This window comes from Synchiropus splendidus, chromosome 14, assembly GCF_027744825.2.
Source record: "Synchiropus splendidus isolate RoL2022-P1 chromosome 14, RoL_Sspl_1.0, whole genome shotgun sequence".
NCBI lineage: Eukaryota > Metazoa > Chordata > Actinopteri > Syngnathiformes > Callionymidae > Synchiropus > Synchiropus splendidus.
Window position 1 is genome coordinate 10,651,284 of NC_071347.1, and position 27,034 is coordinate 10,678,317.

The 27,034-nt window shown below is 41.7% G+C and overlaps 1 protein-coding gene across 5 annotated transcripts in view; it reads left to right on the forward strand.

Annotated features, from left to right (window-relative positions):
• The window catches only part of btbd11b (BTB (POZ) domain containing 11b), an 88,528-nt gene that overhangs the window by 38,289 nt on the left and 23,205 nt on the right, over nt 1-27,034 (forward strand). For all 5 annotated transcript variants that reach the window (XM_053884898.1, XM_053884901.1, XM_053884899.1 and 2 more), the window contains exon 2: nt 20,397-20,546. In XM_053884898.1, coding sequence (XP_053740873.1) covers nt 20,397-20,546 — 150 coding nt within the window. The remainder of the gene's footprint in view (nt 1-20,396; nt 20,547-27,034) is intronic.

Below are 27,034 nucleotides of genomic sequence, written 5' to 3' on the forward strand. Positions count from 1 at the left end.
AGTTATGCGCAACGCGGTGGCGACAAACTGAAAGCGCTCGATGGTGCTGACTACACACCCGCATACCAGGGTTAAACTTCACGGAATTATATAACTAAAGAGTGAGACGCATAAAACTGCTCACACGCGGACTGGACAGAAATAGGAGGGAGGCGAGAGTGAAACAAGGAAGCGTGGGGGAAGAAAGTTACGGCTGAGTAAGGATTCAAGCGCGCAAAGAATTTAGAGAGCGTAACCTGAGTGGAGACAAAATGCTACCATCTGGCAAACGTAGCTGGCATCGGGAAGAATATGTCCATGGAAGGAGAATAAACGTAATGGGCGCCAGCTGCATATGCCTGTGAAGGTGGAGGAAAGGCAGGAAACGGAAACAAGGGGGAATAACAAAGTAAAAGCACATGGAAGGAATGCGGAGGAAATACAACAGCTATAAAAAACAGATGGAACAGATGCAAACGTGACATCCAATTTCCATTAGAAGTGTAGCAAATCAACAGCCTGAAGTGTTGAGTTTCTATTGATAAAAGCACAGTTAAAATGACCATCAAGACCCGAAGTCCTTCACATATGTCTGCGCACTGTGTGAAATGTGAGGGAACACACTAGAAGGTTTTTCTTGCAGAATGAAACCAGTCAGCCAGCGTTTAATCTCCCTGATCTATGATATTATTTTCATGTCCTTGTAGTCAATGAGTCACAAAAAAAGTCATACAATAATCCAATCCAATTTCAACATTACCGCTCTCTAAAATGAGCCAGCAAAATCAAAATGTACTTGCTACTGCTTGGTATGGAACATTACCTGTGAAAGTAGCACCATTATTCAGAGCCCAACCTCTGGTAAAAACTCAAAAGTGCTTCTCTGCTGTTCTCCCACTGTCCTCGTCTTCTACTTCCTCTGCTAAATTCCGTTGTTTGCATCCAAGACGGGTCCAAACTATTCGAATATGTCTGGTTTTGCTTCAAACCAGCTGCTGGATTTTAACAAAAGGCATTTGTTTTTGTGATCTGGTCGTTTTTATTCGCTTGGATGGAATAAAGTTGCTCTTCTGATGAAGGAACAGTCTTGAAACGGAGTGGAATCACAACAAAACCAGGAGATGCATGTGCCAGGACAGCCGCATAAGACCGTTAAGCTAGCAAAACTGAGTCACTCCCTCCTGGTCATGTGTATCTAGGCTTGTACAGTGCCGCCAGAGTTGTCTCCCTTCTTTGCAGATTTTGACTCTTTTAACAACACACTTAGGATGAAGCGAAACTGGCACAGTAGAACTCCAGGAGATCCCCAAATGTTGGACCCACCCTACCTGCTGCAGCCCGGAGTTGGCCGGTACTCAGCAGACATCCCACATATTTTCCTTGGCTCGTCTGGTGTGTTTGGTTCAGGGATATAATATTGGCATCGTCCATGACATTTTGAACCTGCAAAACAGTTTCTGGTCTGGGAACTTGTTTGAAAACCTTCAACCAAGCACAAGTGTGACTCAAGTGCTGCGTATTGGGTTCAGTTTCTTCTCACCTTTGGGTCTTGCCACCTCTGCACGCCGTGAATCATAACAGCACTTGTAGAGGTCTATTTGTTCAAGTCTTAACAAAGTGATTTGACCTGAGTGCACAGCATTTTTCAGCTGATCCCTCTGGAGGTTAATCATGATGGAGGGACTAGCTTCTTGAAAGATGAGCTAGCATGACTGATTTAGCGTGTGATTAAGCAAATTGGTCAATTACGTCTTAGTATGTGACATCACTGACTCCGTGCACTTAACAGAGAGAACGTTGTCTTTCCAAAGGATGTCCAAAATTTCCATTTAGCGCAATAAAGAAGAGGTTGCGGGGTCACTTCCCCTGTGGTTAAAAGCTTTGTTCCCAATGAATCATCGTGTTTTCGATGCAAGTGCCCCCACATGATCAGATCGACAGGGATATTTGCTAAAAGTGGCCCCTGGCAGTGAGGGTCAGCCCTCTGAGGGATTACAGGGGAAAGGGATGGGGAGCAACACGGAGGCTTCAGGCCTCATTAGTCTCTGCCAGGCATGGCCCACTTCCACTCAGTGTCTGCGCTGCACACAGCCATTTTGCAAAGTCAGGATGATAAATTACAGCAGGTGAGTTAAACAATTATGGAGCAATACAGAGGTTTGTGCATCATAAACTGCTGGTCTCTCTCTGCGTTACACCTCTAAGAAGACTAATGACGCAACCAGGCTGGAGGAAATAGCAGACAAAAAGTCTTTTTTTTTACAAGTGAATATTAAAATTGTAAAGGTTTATCATCTCCTGTCAGCAGCTTGTAATATTGATGTGTTTGATACAACATGGATGAGCAGGAATTAAGGAATTTCCGCTTATAATAAATATCACAGTCATAAAATTATTAAAACATGGAGTAATATTTCATGTTTTTGCTTAGTATTCTTCAACTATAAATATTTGTGTACCTTTATAACCACTTCCTGCAAACTTTTTTCAAGCCTGTCAAAATGTTTGAACATTGCCTCGAGTACAATCCATACACAGTCACTACATCTGAAGACTCGAGGCCAGAGGAGTCGAACTTAAATTCCTTAGGCTCTTTCTTTTGCTTCCTGCTGATTCAAGGTTTATTTTTATTGTCATCTTCGTCTGTAAAAACTCATCAATATCATTGTGCCTCATGCTTTTTTTAATATTTCATTATACATTTTCTTCTAAATATTTTCCATTTTGTTAAATGCCACCTACTTTGTTGGGTGTTTCCAGCCGATATCTGTGCCTCACAGTTCTTATGTAGCAATGGGCTGATGAGCCTTTTCTTGCAGGTTATTTTTGTTTTTCAAAACTGCTGTTTTTCCTTTCTAGCTTGCACTTGCATCAGCAGAGTAATTTCAAAAGCAAAGTTGCGATGTTTTATTTTCCACTCGCAATGAGAGCACATCAGACCATTCAAAGCGCTTGTTGTTGACACGTCACATACCAAAACATTCGGCGTCATTGTGTTCATATCCCACCACCCGGTTCTTTACAACAAAATACATCAAAACTAAAAAGACAATAATATTAAAGCAAGTGTTTAGAGGAGAATAGCTGCAGAGATTGAATATGATGATGGCGTCTGTAAAATCAAGCTCATGCGTCACAGAGGACCGGGTCGACATTGAAAGGTGGATAAACACAAGCGTCCTCTCACTCATTGAGTGAATGGAGGGACAGAGCTCCGTGCAGCCGTCACTGCAGCTGGCTCTCTTTACCTTCAAGAGTAGCTTCACGTCCCTCTTCCACACAAAACATTTGATCAGTCTCTTGAAGTCAAATCCTGCAATATTCCATGTAAATTCCGTCATCCGTGATTCCGTGACTGCAGAAAATCACAGGGCCCTCTTATTGGCTGTGACTTGAATGGCGCATCACCCCCGATGTGCAAAGACAGGTGGGTCAATATTCAGTATATTCAATTTTTTTCCGAAATTTGGTGCCATTTATTTGCATCGCTGTCGGTGTGCAAGGACCATGAGTATGATTTTCTTTAGGTGTCATTGAAAAGGTTGTCCGTGTGCCATCTAGAGTGCCTTTAGCTGTGAAAGTGAGGGCGCTGTTTCATGAAGCCTCACTATGTAATTGAATTTGACATCTACTTTGGCTGCCTCAATTTCTTCATCAAATGCTGACTGTATGTGCAGCTGGTTAGAAATACTTCCAGGAAAATAAGACCTGCTCTGTGATAGACTGGGCATCTGTCCTGGCAGTCTACGCTTCTCCCCCTCAGCAGCCAGGCTATTAGAAGACAAATAAATAGCATCTTACTTGCTGACTTTGACTTAAGCTAACAACACCAGTTACAGCCTCATATACAAGTAAATGAGCCGTACACAAATTAAATGTCATGAGTCATATTTTTTAATAACTCCAGTCAGAGTGATGAGCTGGAATCTACATGCTTAGTGTTCCTTAGATCGAGACATCAAGATATATATTCCATTAGAGGTTAGCTCAGGATGAATGGATCAGTCACAGCATCCCCACTTGCGGCTGATTATCTGTGTTGTTAATACATACTACGCATGGTCTTCCTACTCCAGTCGGGGGGAAGGAGAGTACACGACAGAAATAACATCTGAAGGCTGAATTACAACCAGCCTGCAGGGAAGCAAGTCCCCCCTGATTGAAGAAGATTGCATAATTCTATTGCTGCCCTTGTTGTGCTCCGGTCACCCATCAGAAGTCTGCGTGTATGGATTTGTGTTTGAGGGAGGAAGAGAGAGAGCCAGACATAGACGGGACGAGAGAAACACTGAGACGTTGCTCGCTTTCTGGTTGAAAATTGTCCACTGTTTAGTTGAGTGGAGGCTCCTAACGTTTTTTGCCAAGACAAATGTAAATGTTGATGCTCTAGTCATGGGATGGATTTGTGTTTTTTGGGTGTTAGTGGGGAAAAATTAAGTTTGTTGGATTGCAAAAAGGTCAAGTGTAAGTGGAGCAGCCACCAAGTCGTATTTGAATTTTCATAAAGAGCGAAGATAAACATCAAGGGAAGCTCTAGAAAGTCCGATAAAAAGGCCTAACATTCACCAAAAATCTGGATTTATCTGCATATTTAGTAAAGGAAATTAAAGCGGACGATAAAGCGAGATGTGTGTGGGGGAACGTAGAAACTGATTTTTTTCTGGTGTTTATCGGTTGATCAGGAATCTGTTCATGATCAGCTGTTGACTGTCAGACAAGTGCATTGCTTGTTTTGTGACAGAGAGAGACGCTCTCTCATGATGTCTTCTCATGGTGCACTCTCTAAAAAAAATGTGGAAACATTGGACGAAAGCCTGACTAGAGTCACAAAACTGATGTGACGATGGCACTCTCTCTGGAGGAGCTTCTACTGAAAAAAGTGCTGAGCTCAGCAACGCACTCATGACCAATTGTCACGGACTGCTTACTTAAAACATTAAGACCTGTCATCACTTCTAATTTTTATGAACCACATTTAAGAAGAAAATCTCCCTCACCTCATTCGATTTAATTTCAGATTTCCTTCCTAGCGAAGCAAATTTCACCGCGTGGTAAGATTAAAATGTTTACACATGGGCAGTTTCTGCCAAAACAATTTCTTATCGACGGATCATTCATTTGGAGTTTTAATGAAACGTTTCAGCCTGAGCAGACGCCATTGGACGTCAATGAATTCACCTCTATTTCTTGACTTGCATGACAAATCTAAGCAATGTTGCTAATACCCTGCTTGGATCACATACTCTCCAAAAATGACGAAATGCTTTGCATTCTGTTGCACTTTTTCTACTCTACTGCTGCTGTTTGTAAAAGTTCCTGTCCAATTCAAAGCTGCTTTACAAGTCTGCAAAAACAAAAGTTAATGTTGTCAATAATGGGTTTCCCACCTCAACTGTTTGGACCATTTGAACTGCTTCATTACCGCGCTTTTGGGATTTAGACTTCGGCAAGATGTTTACTGGCTAGTTGCGTTCAGAGACCAGCTTAGGAGTGCTTCATTTGGCACTGTTTATTAGCCAGATAATGAAACCTTCATGTTCCACTTCAGTGAGAGGAACACAAGATCAGGTTCACAGCTGCATTAAGGCAGGACTGCCTGGCCGGTCGGTCCACTTTCACCCTACACCCCAACATAGAGTCAACAATTCCCTTCACTTTTCAGGTGCTGGAATATTAAAGTTTAGGGACTGGGTTATATGCTCTTTGAATCTGATTTATTCTTGTCTTTCATGGATAAGCTTGCTCTTCTCTAGAGGCACCCTTTGCTGTTCTCCAGTTACCAGTCCATGGTGGTTGAGGCTTCATGAAACAGTGACCGAATTTTCAGATCTTGCTTGATGCCACTCTCTGTTCTAACATTTTTGGATTTGAATACTTGTACTTGTACAACCACAAGAGGCCAGATTCAGTGTGAAACCAACCAAATAATAATAACAACCTATCAGGTTCAGGTTTCCATCATGTATTGGCATAACAAAGTCACGTGGTAGTTGGTTCATTCCCATCTCCAGACGTGTCTGTGTCCTCATGTACCTGAGCAAGACACTCATGCGCTGCCATAGGTTTACATTTGGGTGTTAGAATGGGTGATTTGAAGTGCTTTGCTGTGAGCCATATTTCTAGGTTGTTTCAACAAGACTGACTGGGTATGTTAATATTTCTTCTACGTCCTGTTTATTTATTTGGAAATTTTGATCTTAAAATCTTTCAAAATATGTGTTAGGTGTAGTTTTACATCTTCTGTAGGAATGGTTTATAGATAAATATTTTATAGATTATAGATGTGCTTTTGAGTATATCATTCATTTTATATCTTGAGATTACAATGCTGTTATTTATTTGACAATTGTATTTTATTATTGTATATAAAAAAAGTTACCTTATTGATCTCTAATGAAGATCATAAGCTACTTCCCTTTGAGGCATTGTTTCATTTTGAAGACATGTATACTTTTTGCGAGACCATTGCAAATACAAGCCATAAAATGTGACCAGCTCAGAATCATTTCAGTTGGTTTGATGCCTTTCCTTTGGTCAGTGCCATTATTTAATGTGGCCTTTTAGGAAATTTAGTTGTCTGAACTTTGTCAAGTGTATGTCATTGTATCAGCTCACTGAAATATTTTTATTTTAGTTATGGCACAGATATGACTATTGACACAGCAACTTGGCAGCTGAGAAAAAGACCAAATAATGTTGAGGGACAAAGAGTGTGCGTGTATTATATGCCATTTTGGAGCAGTATTCTCTTTCTTCATTGATAGAATATTCATTAACCGGTTTAAGACAGATTAAAGTTAAATATGGACTTCACTGCGTAGTCCGTTTTGTTCTTAGTTGACCTCACAAGGAGTGGCATGGTTCTTGAGCTAGTAATACACTCATGACACACACACTTCCCAGTCCTCTGTCGTTCAATAAGCGGAGCAGCGTAGTGACCCCAGGAGCCGAACAATACCGAAACCTGGATTAAAAACAGTACTCAGTTAGTCACTTCTATATTTTCTAATGCACTTACTCCAAGGAAAGTCAATGACAAGGCAGGTTTTCAATCACATCTAAAAGCCGAACGCTTGCCCCATTCACACTCGGCCCATGAATCAATGACTCAGCAGAGGGCGATAGGGCAAACCAAATGATTAACTGGATTCTTTAATTCCCCAGAGTCTTCTGGCCAAAGTCTTTACAGAGTGTCCTTGGACAAGGTAATGAGTTCTACCAGTTTCACAAGACAGTGGTCTGCATCCGAGCTAGACATGCTCCAATAGCGCATCAATGAGGAAGTGACTAAACTTCCAGCTCAGTATTCAGATCAGCAGTGGGTGAGCTTTGATTTGTCCCGGAGGAATCTGGGGCCACAATCTTCACTGTGACTAACATGAAGGGCCTGCAATCCAAAAGACAGGAGAAAAAGATTTTGAAGTGAAACTTAATTTTTGTGTCTTAAGTATTACATAATAGCGGAAAGATGCTATGACACTGTACGCTCAAGTTATTTGGTTCCATATTATTTCCTTTTTTTATTTTACAATGGGGTGAATATTTTCTAAGGCACTTTTTTTTGTTTTGTTTTGAGGGACACAAATTACACAAAAATGTATTCAATTAATTTTAAAAAGTGTAATTGTTTCCACAATAAAATGGAGAAGGTGAAAGAAAATGAACAAACACATAAAAATGAAAAAAAAAGCAACCTATTTGTATTAAGAATTCTGCTCCTGTGAGGGCCACATGAACACAGGAAAAAGGGACGCAATTTATCCATCCACCCTTTTATTCATCCATCATCCACCCATCCATTCATCCAGGCTCCTTCAAGTTGAAGGGTTTTTAAATATATATTGGTTTGTTTTGCTGAATGCTAATGGTCACTCTAGATTGGAGTTTCATTAAAACACAATGTAAACGAGTCATGTCTGAATTCTGGTAAATTGACGTGTCTCAAAGTGTACAACACAAGACATTTGTTGTCCACTTTTGTGAAGCAGAACTCTAACTCTCTCGCGACTGGACTCTGCTGCTGGCCCCTGTGTTCCTGTTGCCGGGCCTTGACCAGCTCTCTCATTCCACACAGTGACAAAGAGTTAGACTGGCAGCTAGTTGACTGGTCATAATTCATTGTTGGAAGGGAGTAGAGCACCTGGATTTTGGAGCAGACTGTCAAGTGATGAACCAAATTGTATTGGAACCTTTGGCTGCTGGTCAGTACTTCGGGAATGAGGAATAAAATCTGGCTTCTTGTTGCTTGGCACTCCTTTTTTTTTTTTTTTTTTTTTTTTTTAACAAAACAGTAGTGGATTTATTCCCAACAAACGTCTCTCTCGTCCTCACATCTGCTCTCTATTGCAGCCGTTGATTTGGATGGTAACCTCATTTCCCTCACTCAGGCACACACACTCACAGATGTTTTTTGTCTGGTTGCCAACTGAATCACAATTCCTGCAGAATAACTGTAGTTTCTACATGAACAGGTTTTATCCAGCAGGAACGATTCTGTTTAAAACCAAGACTCATGATCGTCCTTGTGTGAGTAGCTTCTGATTTTTAACACGTTCCAGTCTAAACTTCCTCCACAGGGCTTCTCCCTTCTGCTTGATTTCATTCGACATGTGATTTTTTTTTTTTTTTATTCTGTGTGTGGTTGTATGCTTCTCCTCTACAGCACTGTGGCCGGCACCGGGGCAAACCCATTAAACACTTGTGGCTGCACCTCAATCTGTGCCGTGGTCACCTGAGAGCCCAGACTGAGGGAAATTCTTGTTTTTTTTCTCCCCTCACACTTCTGTTTTGACATAAGCAGACGTTACTGAGTGGAGCAGGCTTTTTTTTCTTTGACTTCAGAGAGACATTTTAACACATTCTAGCACGTCACAACTTACTCTCCCACTTTCCACCCCGCTCACTCCATGATCACCCGCTCCGTGTACATATGGTTCCCATCTGGTCCAGCAGAGCAGAGCCAGTGACGGTGCCAGGAGTGGGGCGGCACTGATCTGTGTACAGTTACAGCAGTATTAACCCTTCAGGGTTCCTTCTGCTTTTTACCTTCATTCCTCTTTAGATTCACAAATTTGTTTAAGTGAATCAAGATGTTTATTTTCTTTTTGTCTTATCTGAAATTGAATCCTGAAGCTGCAAGAGAGTGCTGAAGTGTGCGTCTGATCCGAAATAGATTTAAGTGCAGGGTTTGAGTGTTTCTGGCCCACTGCTCTAGTAAACCAGACAGTGCGACCTCACTGTTGTTGTTTTGAACCTTTAGCATAATTTTAAAATAGTGTTTTGTTCCTCATTCTTTGGCTATAAAAAACTTTTTTTTTTCAATCAAACACCAACTTTCCTTTTGGATATCTTGCATGTAGGTCAAAAGTGGTTTTCTTGTCCAAGTCAGCATTTTTACACGTTTTATTCTTTTTGATCATTAGCGGCGCATTTTGGATAAGATATGATGTGGGGTTCCAATGAAATGCTTGTTCAGAGCAAGGTTATTATACAGGTTATAATAGTTGAAAAGTAAGTAAAAAAAAAAGTAACAAAAAATCTAGAATTGTAAATTATTTTTAACTGAAATAAAAACGAAGCTTTTCATAAAATGATAACTAACTGAAACGGTTCACAAAAATAATCAAAACAAACTAAAATTATCGTGACATTGTCCTTTCTTATTGTCTTTGTTTATTTCATAAAGAACTGTTTTGAGAATGTTTTATGTTTTAATTTTTAAAATCTATCGGCTCAGCTGGTGTCAAGTCCATGACGTCAATAGTGTTGACGACCTGACTTGACAATGGTGACTAGCGCGATGATGGTCGTAGGGCAAAAGTGCCATCTTTCCAAACTTAAAGCTTTTTTTAAAAATTGTGTCTTTTGATGAGTTTTTTTGACTACTATTGTGACCTATTTCAATCTTTAATCTTGTTCCAATGCCCCATATTGAAGGGAAAGACAACAAATCACAAAAACTAACATTAAAACTAATAAAAACTAAACTGAAACTAATCATTTTTCAAAAACGTATTTAAATTGGCTGACCCACTCTGAAAACGAATTATAACTACTTGAATTCGAAAGACAAATAATCAAAACTAAATAAAAACAAAAAAGATTATACAGCAGACAGTGACATATTAGTGGGTTCTGAAATTAGGACACTGTTTCATGAAACCTCGTGGTGGTCTGATGAGGCTTCATGAAACACTAGATGACACTCTCTGCTCTATATTATTGGTATTTTAACAACAATTTCAATGAAACCTCACATATTTTTTCAACCAGGAGCGCCACCTGCTGGGCTTTGAAAATCAGAACAGTGTTTCATGAAGCCTCATGAGCCCATCACGAGTGAAACCATTTTGTGACAAATGTGTGACTTAAATGATCATAGCTGACTGCTTATATAGCTGCAGACAAAGCAATGCTGAGCAATGCTATATGTTCTTTCTTCTTCATTTTCAGACCAGTTTGAAATCTATGAACAATATTAAAGCTCCTTGGAGGAACTACTGTCACACAACTTGGGAAGTGGGCACCACTATTGGGCTGATCTGATAACATAAAGTCCACAATGAAAGCAGTTAACCGAGTTTGTCATGAAGAAAAAAAAAGCCCTAAATGAATAATTCAAGTTTAAAAACCATGAAAACAAAGCGGGAGGAAGTTTGATGTTAATGCTGTTTACTCTTCCCGACTGTACTGTAAGTACACTAGATCCCTGTTGTGTGACTGACTATCACAGGGAATGAGTAAGGTGCATTCAGTGACATCTTAATGGAGCTGCTCCTCGCATTAATTCTTCTCCAGTGACAGTGTCTCGCCCCGAGCATCATCCGCTTTCTTCTCCCGTCTCCTCGGTGACTCAGAGCCGCTGCCATACGGCAAACACACGCAGACATGCTCCGCGAAAGAAAAGGCTGGTGCCTGCTGTAATTGCGTGTCATTATACTTCCGCCGGTAATAATTATCAACTTAATAACGGGGTGGCACTCTGAATTTTAATTCTTCGGGACAGATGAATGGCGTTCAATGTTTATTCATGTTTTCATTTTTAAGACTGGTCACAAGACGTGTTTTGTTGCAGCTCAGGGTTTTTGTAGTGATAAATATACAATGATATTAAACATTTTTTTAAGACTTAGAAATGTCCCTTGTTATTTTCTCATGAGTGAATATGTAGTCATTTTAGCCCTTTGGTGCAGTGGTGAGTCAGCATTTTCACCTTTTCATCTTGTGCAAGTTTTGTGTGTTTTTATTCTGTGAGTGAGAAATGTGGCTTCACTTCATTCATTTTTAATGCAATTAGCTTAGCGTAAGACTGCACGGCGGCTCCAGAAGGTTTTGCAACAAAGCAGATGGTTTTCGTGCTAAAAGTTTTGCTCATAGAGGTTGTGCGCCTTAAGGCTTCACGCTATGGCTGCTGTGAATGTTTTATTGTGTGTTTAATTCACCTGGATTCTGCGCCACTCGGTGAGACTGAAAGTCTTTTGAAATCTTAGTTAGACATCTTCAAACAGCTTGAATCTAGTCCATCAGCCTTGTTCGAACCCTTCGACTCATTTAAAGCAATAGAAATCATCAGTAGCTCTCAATTCCGCTTTACATCTTTATTCTTTTAGATCTCGTCCACCATCGGAGCTCGAGTCTCAGAAGCGTTCTGAAGAAATAAACATGCAGAAAGAAAGCGTCTATTGTCGCTGGCATGTAAGAGCTGCATCACTTCCTCCCCGAGGCTGGATGTGCTGCGCATTAGGACACAGAGAGCCAGTGAGTCACCTTCCCTCAGTCCACCCTGAGAGCACTCGGCACTTCACTGTCAGCTGCTCTCGTTGCTATTGCCACAAACCAAGGTTAAGGAGTGGACTAGTTAAAAGCTGGGTTTCAGTGTAAAGTCAGCTCCACGGATTTGTTGGGTTTACATTGAAATTGGTCTGAAAGGTCAGACGTCAAAGCTTGAGGAAAGGTTGTGTTGCTACGCGATGCAAGTGAAGATGGTTTTTGGGAGACTTATATTAGCTTAATCTTTTGTGTCTCTTCTCCTTGTGTTTGACTTCTTTACAACGTAAATGTTTATAATTCTCAGTTGCTGCTGAAGGAACTGGGAGAGTTTGAATGGTCCGTTTTTTTTACCTTTTGCCTCGCTCCATAAAGTTCTAGGTATGCTTATCTCACGAGGTAATATTTGGTGAGCCTTCTTTTTTTTAATCTTATCTATCATTTAATTTGTTGTATCACACATGATTAGAGCATGTCATGCCAGCCCGCCATGTGTGTGGTCCTTTACTGGGAGCAGCAGTTGCACAGACCTAAGGCTGATTTTGACCACACAGTGGTCACATCTGGTCCCTACAGCAGGCGCAGGTGTAACAGTTTAATTGATGAAGGCCAGTTTCACGACTCTTCGGCCAGTTTTGTCAGGTCGGACTGAGGCATCCACAGATCATTGTAGCTAGTCTCAAAACCCACTAAAGGAGAAGGAAAATGTGAGTCCACCACTGTCCTTTAGCCTACAATTCATTTCATTTGATTCATTCTTGATATCTTTGGTATATTCTTTGCAGCAAGCCACTTATCTTTCTCGCCATGTAACCGGACATTTCTCATCGTGCCACAATTTTCAGATAATCTGAGGAAAACAATATTTGTTTGCTGTACGACCATATGGTTTGTTCGGTGCCATTAGGTGGCACAGTTCGCCTGCTGCTGCATCCCTTATGAAGCAACATGCAATATTTAATTTCATCAACAGTCAACTCCGCCAATCTCATATATATTTTCTGTCAAACTTAGCAGTTCTCCTGATAGCAGGAGTTGATTAAGCACACTCCTGCAGCTCCTCTCTGATATATTCCCTCTGGCACCACACTCCACAAGTGTAAATAACACGCTGAGATTTATACAGAAAGAATATATGCTCTATATATCTGTGATCAATGACTGACTGAAAGTTGGAACACAAATAAAGATGTGAAAATTGTTTATTCTATTAAACAATGAAAACACAAACAACTCAAGTGAGAAAGTAACAGGGTATGAAAACTATAAATGGAATACATACAGGATTCACTGTGAAACATCATAGTTATTCTCTGATTTAATCCTTTATTTATTTTTCGTATGTTTTGCCAGTTATCTGTTGGTGGTAACATCTTAATTATTTGTGCTTGTCACTCAGGTACAAGTAATGTACTTCTCATGGTCTCAGCATTGATGTTGCACAGTCACATCCAGTCTTCACCCTTTCCTTCCTCAATGGTGTCCATTTCTGCACCAATGCTTACATTCAATGCCACTTTTTAGTCTTTATGGAAAGGCAGTCGTGATTGAGCTTCTTGACTTTCGTCTCAGTATTGTTTGGGCTGTCTGTCGCCCCCTTCTGATCCACGAGTTTCTTATCTATTTGTCAGTTCCTGGCGGCTCCCTCCGGGTCCTGCTGCATCCCCTCATCTGCTGCCCATACAAGAAACCTCTTCACATCCTCATTACCCCGAGAAGGGCCATTTGACTCTATTACTGTTCAGAGCTAGTGAAGCGGAGGCTCTGAGCCGTACCACAGACCCACGTGACAACGATGAGATGCCAAGACATTACCGTGAGCCCAATTGATATAGGCTTCATTTGGGTCTGCCCTGACAGGTGCGTAGTACTGACAGTCATACTTTATCTCAATGAAAAACGGTCCACGCGCCAGAGGCCAAGATAGTTAGCTGCTTGGGTCGTTCGTCTTGTTCTCTCAGTCATGACCTAGATCGGTGATTACTACTCTTAATAAATGGTTCCCCCGTTTCGGTTAAGCCACTCACCTAAGTTTCTCCCAGAACAGAACTAGACTGAGTGGTCAGTGGGAATTTAAAACTTCCAATTCCAATTTTAGTCCCAAGGCGCCACTTGATGCTTTATCTGACCCAAGTTTCCAATTATAGCGTGCAAGTCTCCTGCTGCCGGCACTTCCACTGACATCAGTGTCTGTCGCGTATTTCTGATTTCTGTAAATTACACTCTTTGCCACCTCATTATGATGAGAAATGTGACTTGAATTGACATAATTCTGTCATGGCTGTCTACGTGATCAGACCCAGTTGCTGAATTGTTGCAGACTGAGAGAAGACTCAGGAGATCGAGGGTAGATTTAACAAGGTTTATGAACAATTGCACGAGAACTCAAAACACGCTGAACCAAGCGCGCTGATACCAGAACACAGAACGGGAAATACACTCAAGTGCAGGCGGAAAACCTGAAACAGACAAGAGGCGAATTATAGTCAAGCCTAACTAACGCGGTCTACGCAAACGCACTTGGAAATTAACTCATGAGACCCAATAAAAAGTAAGCGCTCTGTAGTGGTTCAACACACATACACTCGAGGAAATACTATTGTACAAAGAACTCACACACAATCAAATAGCGAGAACTGAGAAACAGAAAACTTAGCGAGGAGAACAAACTAAGGAGGCGGCAGAAAGAAGATCAGGAGCACGAGTGAACGGATGGCCGAGAGAGAGTTTACAGTGAGGACGCGAAGCAACTGTCTGGCAGCGCAGACTGGAACCCAGGTGTCGAAATCAGTGGAGTCTGATCAGCAGAATGGGATCCAGCTGCGCTGCTGTGAAACTGAAGAGAGAGAAGGAACAGGAAACTACACACAGGAAATAACAAAATAGTAGCACAACAGAAACAAAACATGACAAATTCTACATTATTTTGAGGAAGCCTCAGTGACATCTTGTGTCAGTAATATGGGACTTTCCTGAAATGCTCTATAAAACACTAGAGTAAATCAAAGGAATTTGTGTTTGACTTAATGTTTCCTATGTGATAACTAAGTTTGTCAAAATAAAGAATATTGCTCAACGACATATGGGTCACAGCAATAGAACTGCCCAACTACTGAGAAAGAACTGACTTTTTACTGGAAGGTCAGGCAGATAATGACGTGAAAAAATATGTCACTAATTCCTTTGTCACACACTTAGACAGTGTCTGAATGACCCGGACACGTTGATGCACAACACAGTGGCAGGTTTAATGATGTTATCTTCAATTTGTGTTTCCGACCCGAAGATGCACACACAAACAAGATTTGGACACACATCTCAGTCTTAATCACATCAAAATCACATTCCCTGACACACAAACATGATGATTCACACACGCAAACACAGCACAAAGCACGAAGACATCAGCAGCCAAGTCTCCTCTGGCAGTGATTTATACAGTACTCGTGTTTCGACAACAACGGTGGACGATGAGCGAATTAAACAACTTCCACTGTCGTGAAGAAACTTGATTTGCAGCGTTTCTGGGTTGTTTTTTCCGTCTGACACAAAGATGGTGGTTTGTTGGAGATGGCAGATGCTTTTCTCAAGGTCAGAAGGCTGATCGAAGGACCGGAACATCACTTGCATTCACATCAAGAGGCCAACCTGTGTCGGAAAAGCAGCTCAATGTGACTGCCAACTTTGTTCCGACAACTTTCCGATCTACTGAATACAGATCGGCTTCTTCCAATTTTGAGTGAGGCACCGCTTCTTATGGCCGTCTTATCAGCTTGCTCGACTCTCAATCATATATTTTTTTATCTACACTTAAGATAATTGAATTGCTTCAAAAGTTGCTTGACAAAAAGCATCTTACGTCATTGTGGTCGAGAACTGATATTAGTTTGACTTATTCTAGGTTTGAACTCCCATGATGACTTAACTTCCCCTGGCGTTTTCCTCCCACAGCCCGGACGTAAACGACAGGTTAAGTGATGGCTCTGAATTGTCTGTAGGTGTGAGTGTGAGTGTGGGTGCGCTGTGATTGCCGAATGTTTTCTCTTGCCTGGAAACACTGAAGCAACAAATCTTTGTTTTGTTCATTCATCTTATTTAGATTGAATTAGAGGAGGAGTTTCCTGGATCAAAAGGTGTCTTGTGCTCTTCCCATTTGGATTCCAATACCAACCAAGCTTGGTTTCTACCCCGGGAACTAGACTTTTTGTAGTCTGTTTATGCAGCATAACTGAATTAGTAGAAATCTAAAAGCACCGAATGGATACAATGAGATTTTTTTAAATGTTGCAGACAGACTAGATGCAAAATTTGAACAGAATTTTTTCAAACTTGTCTCTAGCTTCATAGGCCATGAGACATATTCACAGTAACAGCATTGATAATAACAGTCATCCACAAACAAGGTCATTCTTACTTTCCTTTCAGGACAAAGTTTCTCTGCGCTTTATGGTGAGCATGTGCTTGTTTCACTCCTAGACTTGAAATGCCTGGAGAAAAACTATTAAAGTCAAGCACATTCAAGTAGTAAAGATTAGCGACACCATATCACAGCAGAGCAGTCATAACACAAGTTTTAAAAACATTATGAGGGTTTTAAAAAGAGTAGTATAAGAACAGTGTCTGGAGTTTCGTCTCAAAGCTGACTGAAACATGATGGCTAATAAAAAACAATAAATGAACTTCTTCAAATCAATGTGTTTGACCTTGGCTGGTCTTGGATCCAGCGATGGACTCGCTCATCCAGGTGGCAGTGAAAAACACCAGGCGGTGCTAGCTACTCTGCAGTTTTATTCATTCACTGAAAAGTCCATTTACTCGAAAACATGGAAAACTCGAGCCGCAATAATGAAAGCAGAATTCAACTTAAACCACAAACAGCATTTGTATAAAATCAGCGACTCACTTTGGAAACCTGGTCTATTTCTCAGCGATTGCAGGCTCAGCAGGAAGCCTGCCAAATTTACACTCTAAAACCAGCATCAACTGTCGCACAACGTGAAACTGTCAGCAAAATGAACAGCAATCAAATGTGAAACCCACATGACCGCACCGACGAACACGTGTGGAATAGACTGCAGTTCGACTTGTGCGATGTATAATCATTGCCAAAAGTTTAGGACCGCCCTTCTGAACAAGCAGCTTGGGACATTTTAAATAGCAGAAGTCTGGATTTCATTTAGTTTCATTGCAAATTTGTGGACACCGTGATGATTGTAAATTAGTCCTCGCAATATTTCTTGCAACAGTCAGGCACATAATCAGCCGCAGAAGGCAGCCGACTGAGACCTCAGTTAGATGCCTGTGATACTCTGCGCTCACTTGGAACCAGACACTTTTTCAAAAGATGTTTTCGAGTTCTTTGGTTCTGCATCGTTTGTGGATTTGATTCGCTCAGGTGGCGATGAAGATGACTTTCTTCAGAACCTCCACAGTCTTGGTTGTGTTGAAGGATGTGGTCGGATTATCATGTATTCCGATGATAAATTACGGGTCCTATTGCAGTATTCACCACTCAAGGCTTCAATCTATGGGCTTTTGTCAAGAGCTGTCTTCTCCATTGACAGATGTGAAAGATTCCTTTCCTCAGAAAGGACTTTGAGCTGATAGTCGTAGTCATTCTTTTATTTTCTTATCCTTTAAATTGGCCAAGCACCTTCACCGTCACCTTCTTCTGCCGCTTATCCGGGGTCGGGTCGCGGAGGCAGCATTCGGAGCAAGAAAGCCCAAACTTCCCGATCCGCACAAACCTCCTCCAGCTCCTCCCGGGGGATCCCGAGGCGTTCCCAGGCCAGACCGGAGTCATGATCTCTCCAGCAAGTCCTGGGTCTTCCCCAGGGTCTCCTCCCGGTAGGACATGCCCGGAACACCTCCCCAGGGAGGCGTCCAAGTGGCATCCGGATCAGATGCCCGAGCCACCTCTGCTGGTTCCTCTCGATGTGGAGGAGCGGCGGCTCCACCCCGAGTTCCTCCCGGATGACCGAACTCCTCACCCTATCTCTAAGGGTGCGCCCAGCCACCCTGAGGAGGAAACTCATCTCAGCCGCTTGTATCCGCGATCTCATCCTTTCGGTCATTACCCAAAGCTCGTGACCATAGGTGAGGGTGGGAACGTAGATCGATCGGTAAATCCAGAGCTTCGTCTTCCGACTCAGCCAAAACAACTTCTGAATTTTTCTGTCATTGTGAACAATGTTCTTTCCTCAATTTGGACGAGCGATCCTAAAGTATATTCATTTTCCAAGTGAATGCGACATGTTTTAAGGTGATGTCCGAAACTTGGCCTGTGACTGTGCAATGCCTTCAGTTAATTTTGTGACAGCTGCATTTGGGACGTAAAAATGAATTGCATATTTCCATCTGTCTCCATTCACAGCCAGCTGTGCGGGAATTAGCATTCCAAACCGCTTTGACCATATTATGAATTCATAAATGTAGTGCGATAATAGGAGGAAGTGGAAATGACACTTTATTAAGGGTGTTTGTTCTGCTTCATGCTGCCCTACGAGCTAAGTGCTTAAACGCTCCTCCTCACTCAAACCGATTGCAAACATACCATTTATCGCCGCTAATATCTGCATTCACAGCAGCTGCAAACACATTTTATTCACAGGATTATCTCGCTAAATCTCAGTGGAAAATAAATTGTCTTTCGCGTACAATTAATACATCACAGTTAAGTAAAACTTCTTGCCAGAATCACTTATCAGTCACAAGTTAATATCAATAATCGAATAAAACTTTGCTTTCGCACCAAATTAAGAAAACTAGTGCGCATTAGCTTGATTTATGATGATGTCGGACAATTTCGTGGTTAAATACCTCCGAGATGTCAAGCAGTGGAATGTTACTTACCATTGGATCTCACAGCTGTGGCACATTCATTTGTCATTTCTTCTAATAGGTGGCTTATTGAGTTGCATCGATGGCCAGCTCGACTTCTGCGAAGAGAATTTGAATGAATATGAATATTACCAAGTTCCAACCAAGGGTTCAAAACATAACACTATCACTTCCTCATGTCCAAGGGCTGTGGTGCTGTGGATGCAAATTTTATTTTAACCGTCAAGGAACTAGGACATTAACACTTTCCAGAATGGATGAATATAGGTTTTAGACTTAAGATATATATTTGATGTCTGAAGTCTTTTATGATCGTGTACTGAATTTAGCATTGAAAATAGAAAAGAAACGCTGAAGCTTCCAACATCATGTACAACGTTTGATGTAAACTTTTTTTTGTCACCAGTGGGCCATAGAGTGCAGAAACATTGTCCATGCATTATAACTTTTTGTTCAAAGGTTGGGTTGGAACCCATCCTCACTCCAACAGCGTTATATATTGACATTGGGAAAGTTGACATTTGTGTTCTATAATGACGACAAAGGCAACCTTCAGTGTTGCATGTTGACGCATTGGCAGGGCGACACCTAAAAGTTAGGGTTAAGTAAGCCATTGAGTGGCGCTCCATACATTCTACATTTAGCAACAGAAGTTGGGGGTTGGTATGCCCCCTTGGATTCCTGCGTGCTGCTCCTCACACCTGCGCGAGCCAGACCTCCGCCTTGAAGGCTTTACGGACATTTCTCTTTCTCTGCGTGCGATGCTCCATGTGCCCCCGCATGATGCTAAATCCACACCATCCTCCCACCTGGAGGGCTACACAGGAAGGAAACACCTATGTGTGTGCAACGCTAATGGCTGCCTTTGTCGTCCATATCGGACGCAAAAGTCTACTTTCCCAACGTCAATATATAATGCTGAAGGACGTCAAATGTTGATGCCAAGGCGAACCTGCCATGTTCCATGTTGATTCAACGTGGTTCAAAAGAGTCAATCTTTCCCTTCCCACCTGAGGTTGGAGGGGTTTGAGGTTGGGTGGTGCAGACGGGGGTGTTGATTGGTTGCATTGTATATTTAGCATATTTCATTTGCTCCATATGCCAAGTGACATAAATGAATATTCAGAGCCAAAGGAGCGTCAGCCCATGGCTAAACGCTAACCCCAACCTCTGTCTATCTTTCACATGACACGCTGCCCCTGAGTCAACATGCAACGCAGGCGACTGAATTCTGCGTCACTGTGGGACATCAAAGTCCACTTGTGAACAATCGATATTTGGCCCTGGGGAGTAAGCGTGTGCTGACCCGTTCAAAATGGTTGCAGGGTGAAATATGCATCACCCTCAACTGCCACTTAAGATGACTGAATGATGCTATGATGGTTATGAGGTATGAAATGCAATGGAAATTTATGAGATCAAGAGATTGAAGTCAACTTGAAACAGCATCGATTTCCGAAGCCTAAGGTTCCTTTAGTTGATGTTTTTGAAGGATTAAAAAGTGCAAGAGGTTTTCTGTGTTAACTGTGCGGAAGTTTTTTCTCCCTCTGTTTTATCTTATCCACTTTTAGGAACAGCACTATAAGCTGCCTCCAGTGCTTTAAAAATAAAGTTAGATTGAATAACATCTCCAACAGAGCCGTTTCCATGATATAACCGTGTCACAAGAGTGGTTCACTTAAATTCATGCATGAGCATCAAAGCTGCTGTGGTGAACCTTCATTTTCATATCTTTTATATACAATCGCTTATCACAGCGCTCTTCTGAATATTCTCTAACATGGTTGCTCCTTCTCTCCATCTGTCCTCAGGTGTTCTCTGCCTACCTGAAGGTCTGACACTTCACAGGGAACAGCAGCGAGCGTCGAAGAGTGGAGAGGGAAACGCCTACAGTCAGTCTGAGCTGCGTTCTGTTGAACAGTGCTTACTCGCCACACGAGTGGGCAGCATCTCTGAACTCAGTGAGTCACTCTGCGTGTGTGTGTTTGACAGAAAAGGCCTGCATGCATCTTTCTCTGCAATATGCTTTGCTGTCAGTGTGTCCTTCAGCAAGAAGAAACTATTAGCAACGACTTGATGAGGTTGAAAACTTTCTTTCCGGAACCACTGTGGCAAAATAATAAATTAAAAAAGACTCATAAATAAGGCAGCAGCAGAGATACGTGACAAGACTGTGCAAACATAGACTTCTGCATCTGATTTGTACTATTCAATCATTTCACGAGCAACCTTCTCCTCGACTTCTTTTTGATCATGTCATCGTTGGACATTAGATTTAGTTTTCTTGCAACTGAAAATCATGTGCCATAAAATGTCTTTCTTGTGTAGCTCCCATCCATTATTGGTCATACCAGTGAAGGGATGATGGGGTTTCATGAAACAGTGTCCTAGTTTTCTGAGGCCACTAGATGGCACTGTCTGCTTTGAACAACTTGTTCCATGAAACCTTACGTCATTTTTAAACCAAGAGAGCCACCTACTGAGCTCTGAAAATGAGGAAACTCTGTCAACCCATCATCTACTTGTCAACCCTCCAACTGGTACTCTTGTGATCTCTTACTGACTACTGTCCGGCTGAATCTCTGTGTGTCAGTTTGAACAACATTCTTGCTCCTCTCTGCATGTCCTCTGCCGGAACACGTATGAAACATCCAGGTCAGTCTGAAACTTCTGCTGGCATTGATTTATTTAATGGCTCTAATCTTGTTTGGAATGCTGGATTTGTTTATGTGGTATTTTCTCAAACTAGAGTGAAAATGAAGGATATTTTATACGGTTGAAAACCTTCCATCTATTTGTTCACTGCCATGGACAGCACCACGAGGTCACACCGAGTGAAGTGAATCACAAATGTGGCAACAGTGATGATGCATATCAGGACCTGTCTATGCTGTTTAACCTTGTTGTTATGAGCAATGCTGTGTTTACGGCGCTGCCCAACTACCTGTAAATCGAGTCCAGTGTCCCCAGAGGTTTGCAGTCCAGGCAATGGTGATGGTGATAGCCTGACCTTCAGAGAGACAAATCCGCTGCTGACCCCGTTGCATGACTTGACAATCCGTTGACTGCAGTACTGCCATCCAAATATATAACAAGCACTATTGTCCCGGCTTGAAATCCTATTTGACTTTCTTGACTTCTTCAGTCCAATAAGTCCCCGCCCCCCGGCTATTCTAAACTTGCTGTGATTGGTCGCTTCACTCACCACTCACTATACAGTTACTATACACTGTGCCTGAGTACAGGATTCCTATACTGTTGTCTGAAATGCCTGAGATGTTTGTCTGGTATGGTGACTTTAGATGTCAGTCAATGACATTTACTCTGTGGCACAAACCCGTGTGCGTGCGCCGAGTGCATGCATTTGTCAATGCATGAATGAAGTACTCTGCTATTAAAAACAAATACAAATAAAAAAATATATATTATCTTTAGATAACTACTCCATACACTCTGGCATCACTTTTCTGTTTCATCATTTGCACTTCTCATTTGAAACAAGCCATTCAATAATTGTCGAGTGATTTCCAATGAGTGTTTTATACTTCTATCTCAAGATGTGATTATAACATTATCATTACAGGTGGGTTTTCGTGAACAAAGTCTACCAAATTAGAAGCTTTACAGAACTCTGAGATGCACACGTGTCGCTGTTACATTGAGAAACATAAGCCAAAAGTATATTTGAATTATGAAATGAGGCTTGGTCAGGTGATGTGTGTCGTTCCGATGACAACTCGATCTGTTCTGTTGACACTGCAAGCACAACGGCAGGAATAAAAAGAGCCTTTGACGGATAATGAAAGAGATTATCTCAGCACCGATCTCATCTGCCCCGGAGAAGAATTCCGAAGATTTTCAAATAGACTAACGGCTATAGCTGGAAAGAATGAATAATTGAGAAATGCTGATTGCTGACAGTGTTTACTGAATCTGACCATGATTGAGATTAAGTTGGAACAAAGAAGGGAAGATTAGCAGATGGAGAGATTAAGTGGAAACACTGATGACATTTATTTTCTTATGAATTACATGACTTTGCAGAGTTCAGCTTAGTCATGTTTGCATTGCCCCATTCAGACTTCAGAGTTTCCTCCTGAAGTACATTGCCTCGGAAATGGGGAGGAAGTTGTCGGTTCTCTTCTGCTGCCCAGGCACTGCCTAAGAAAGTTCAGGAACTTCTTTTTCAGGTTCTTGGTTTTCTTAGTGGTCTCCTTGCACGTAACAATGACTGGAAGTTTGCTGCATCACTGCTCTTCTCCATGTCTCTGTTGGACGATTAGACTTAGACTTAGACTAGACTTTATTGATCCTTTTGGGATGACTCCCTCCAGGAATTTTACATTTCCAGCAGCAATAGCGGCAAGAAAGGGCATCCAGTCAGGAAGAGCATCACACAGAGAAATAAATAAATAAATAAAATAATAATACTAATAACCTAAAAATAAATAAATAAAAAAATAAAAAGTGAAAATTAAACTAGATTACATTCCTCTAAGGAACAGAGCCACCCTTAAAGGGCACTGCTCTTCCCAAAACCCCTTACAATTGAGTCAACTCCTTGTTTCATGTATGAGTACAGAGGCCTAAGTTAGGAGCTATAAATTCAGATCTATGCAAAGTTACGCTAACCTACTGGAAAGTGACCAATGAAGCTAGATAATCATTAGGTCAGTGAAAGGCAATCCTTCAGTGAGAAGACAACCTTGACTAAGATGACCAAATGGTTTGCTACCACATGCAAATGTCAGAGAGGAACATCCTTGAAGAATCCCACCCATGGATGAAGGCAAAGCTACAACGACATTGTTACATTTCCAGTGTCAACAGAGCAGTTGCATGTCTCCGCCTTTTAATTTGGGACGCTTCGAGTGAATTGTTGAACCTCCTTGAATCTGAAAGCCTGTTATGGAGTGCTTTCAAGTCTGTGCACCTGAAACCATCCTTGAGGGTGGCTCTAGGGGTCACATGATTTATGGGTTGATGAGATCTCAGAGAGAAGTTAGGGAACAATGGCGTGACTTACTTTCCGTCGGCGACAACCCATCTGCTGTTACACAGTAAGTGACAGCTGTGTTTGTGGGCAATAAGTGTGTAGCTGTCTTTTCACTCAGCTCAAGGGTCTCTGGCCCAACCGTGACAGTCTGGACTGTAGGCCCACCGGAAGGCCCACAAACTCCCAGTTGCAGCACAGTTAACACTCTTATAGTAGCTTGTATTGAATTTGCATTTCTAATTAGACAGGCTTATTTCAGTCAATTTTAATCCTTTTTGGCTCGGGACTTGGATTGTGTGCTAGTGTTGGTCCCCTCTATGTTTTGACACCTCTGATCAGGACATTCATGGGGAGCAGAGATTACAGTTGAGAGGCCTAAGGGTTACATCTGGTTTTTGCAGATGGCTTGTGTCTGGTTACTTCACAGTGACCTTCAGCTACCCTTGAATCAGTTCACATGAGAGTGCGAAGTGGTCGGGATCAGACAGAGAATTATTGACCAGCCTTTTCAAGGAGGTCTATGCCTAGAGTAGAGTGTCTTATAGATTAGATACTGTGTCCCGACGTTGTTAGTGACGCTGGTCTGATGCAAGATTGTTGTTGGGCTGGCTTTATTCCGCAGCTGGGACTAAGAAGTAACTTTCCTCACTGTTCTTATCAAAATAAAGTCTGAGGCTCCGCAGTGAGAACAAGCTCAAGGATGCATCAAGCTGAGGCAGGCTTCATTATCATTTGACATTGGGGTGCCACTGCTTCTCTGCATAAAAAATAGCCTTTGAGCAAATCTGGCATCTCTTTATCTTCTCTTGTCCTCTGGAGGATTTCATGTCACTTCTGTTAAGGTGGAAGACATGAAGCAGATGGAGAAGGAGATGGAATGATAAATAGCTGTTACTTATGTAGCACTTTTCAATGCTTTCTCAGCACTCAACAAGCTTTAAACTCATTCATCCATTCACACACGCCGATGGCAGGAGGCTGCCACACAGCTGAACCATCAGGGCTCAAGTGTCTTGCTCAGGGACACTGACACAAATGTGCGTGGAGGTGGGATTAAACCGGGGACCTCCCAGTCACAGAGCACCCCCAAATTTATTTCATTCATAGTTACAATAAAACTCAATCACCGTGATCAGCTACAAGATAGGAAACCTTTCATTTACATTACTTAGCAACTGTAATGCTTTCGTTGGATTTCCTCGTTGGAGCCCCGATGGAAAACATTTTCTCATACTTTGCTCTTATCTATAAGCTTCATTTAAGCTGTGCCAAAAAAGTAATGAGTGAGGCGGAAGAAGCAAGCTTCCCTGAGGCACAATTGACTTTCGCGGAGAGACGCCGTTGCTTTCTCAAAATTTCTTTTGAAGTAAGATTTGATTCTTTCTTCATGGAGTCTTCTGATGTCGTGAACGTTCTGTGTTTGTTAAAATGAAGCTGAAGCTCCAGCAAAGATATCAACAATGGCCTCAACTGGACTGTTGTCATCTTGCAGTGATACAGCAACACACGTGGTATTAAGCAGGTCAATGACAGATTTAGTCGTAAGTCAATTTGTTCTTCACCAAGCAGGTTGGTTTTGCCACTCTCTGTCCACCTGTCTGCTAGTTTTGTTGGTGTTGCGGAGTTCCTCCAGGATCCGGGAATCTTGGTGGGCTGCGCCCGGTTTTGCACACTTCGCTCAAAAACTGAAGTTAGTTAGTTAGAACAACTTCCATGTGGCTGTGGCTGTGGGAAACTATCGTTTTTGGACAACACTGATTTAGGGCGAAGCTTGCCAACTCAAGACTTTCCGACTACTTATTTGTAGCTGTCATGCAACAACTGATGACCCCATTGAAACCAGTCTATCAATGTAGTATCAGTCGTGGTTGATGAAACTGAAAATGAATTGATATTCATGATTTTGAAAATGACTTTCTATTCTAAAAGTAGTCCATAACAAAACAAAAAAAGTACATTGTAAATGTATTCTTTCCTCCCATCCTCTACATTCGAAAAAGAAGAAAAATCTTCATTGTAAATCATAAATACTGCAGTGTTTTAATTCGAGTAGAAATGCACAGTGAAAATCCATAATTTCTTTTTTGCTGCCACTTAAATCTGGCCTTTACCTTGTTCTGCAGTTCCACCTGCAACTGTAATTTCTTCTAAAATAGTCTCCGCTGCATGAATAATACATCCCTGGCATTAGTTTCCCCAGCGGGGGCTTTGTCACACTCCATTAGTTATTAAGGCTGATGTACTGTAAGAGCCAACACTCGTCTTGTATATACTTTTTAAATTCTAAATATGTTTTCCTTCAGTAATCATTTCAAGAATATTGTGAGGAACTGTGCTGTGTAGCTGTCAGTGGTGAGGGTTTTCAATGGAAGTATTTAAAATCTAAACAACAGTTGGTGCAGCAGAACCACTAATGGTTGCTAAGTCAAACCGTTTAAATCCTAAAATGTTTGCCTGTTATCGTTACAGTTGTTATGATACCCAAGTGATTTGGCGCATAATGTTTTTCAGACAGACTGCAGTGGAATATTATCATTTTTCTGTCACTGTGAAGTGTTTAGGTTTGACAATTTCTCATGTGGATCATCATGAATGACTACTCACAGACATGAAAGTAGCAGATGCATTTACAGCAGCACCTCAGAACTTGAATCTATTTAGTTCCAGAAGCCCCCCCCCAAAAAAAAAAAAAAAAATTTAATCGTTCCAGCTGGGATCATGATAAACAAAGAGTGCGGAATGATAACTACAGAACTAGTCGAGTCAGATTTAATTGCAAATTTACTTTATATAAAAGTGATTGAAGGGAAAACTGTCTTGAATGAGAAGTAAATTCATGCCTGCTTTTCTTACCCTAATGGAGTTGGGACTGAATACGACTGAAAGGCATCAGTAAGTTGCCGATCATTTGTCTTTTCTCATGGACAACAACAACGCTTCCTGTCTGTTGGTGACAAGTAGTGATGGCCTCATGAGGTTTCATGAAACAGTCACCTTCAGAGCCCACTAGATGGCACTCTCCGCTCAAAAATCTCAAACCATTTCAATGCAACCTCACATCATACTTAAACAGAGAGTGCCAACTACTGGCCTATTAAAATCAAGGCACTGTTTCATGATGCCTCATCAGTCGATGACTGGTGACCGGTGAGAATCTGGTACTGCTTGGGAATGTTTCCTTCTGTAGCAATATCGACGATAAAGTTTTCGATGGATCTGACATTTCCGATCCAACCAGCAGAGAGTTCCACTAGGTAATGAGCCACGAGCTGAGTCTTCGCTGTTCATTGCTTTGCTAGCTGCAGACTGTGGAAGGATTTCCTGAATGGTGGCCTGTCTCAATGATACATGCCTCCACTGCCTGGAATTCCTTCACTCTAAGGGATTTGTGCGATACACGGTATGTGTGAGTAAGATGGAACCAAAAGCATGTACGTGTAAAAAATCTTTACA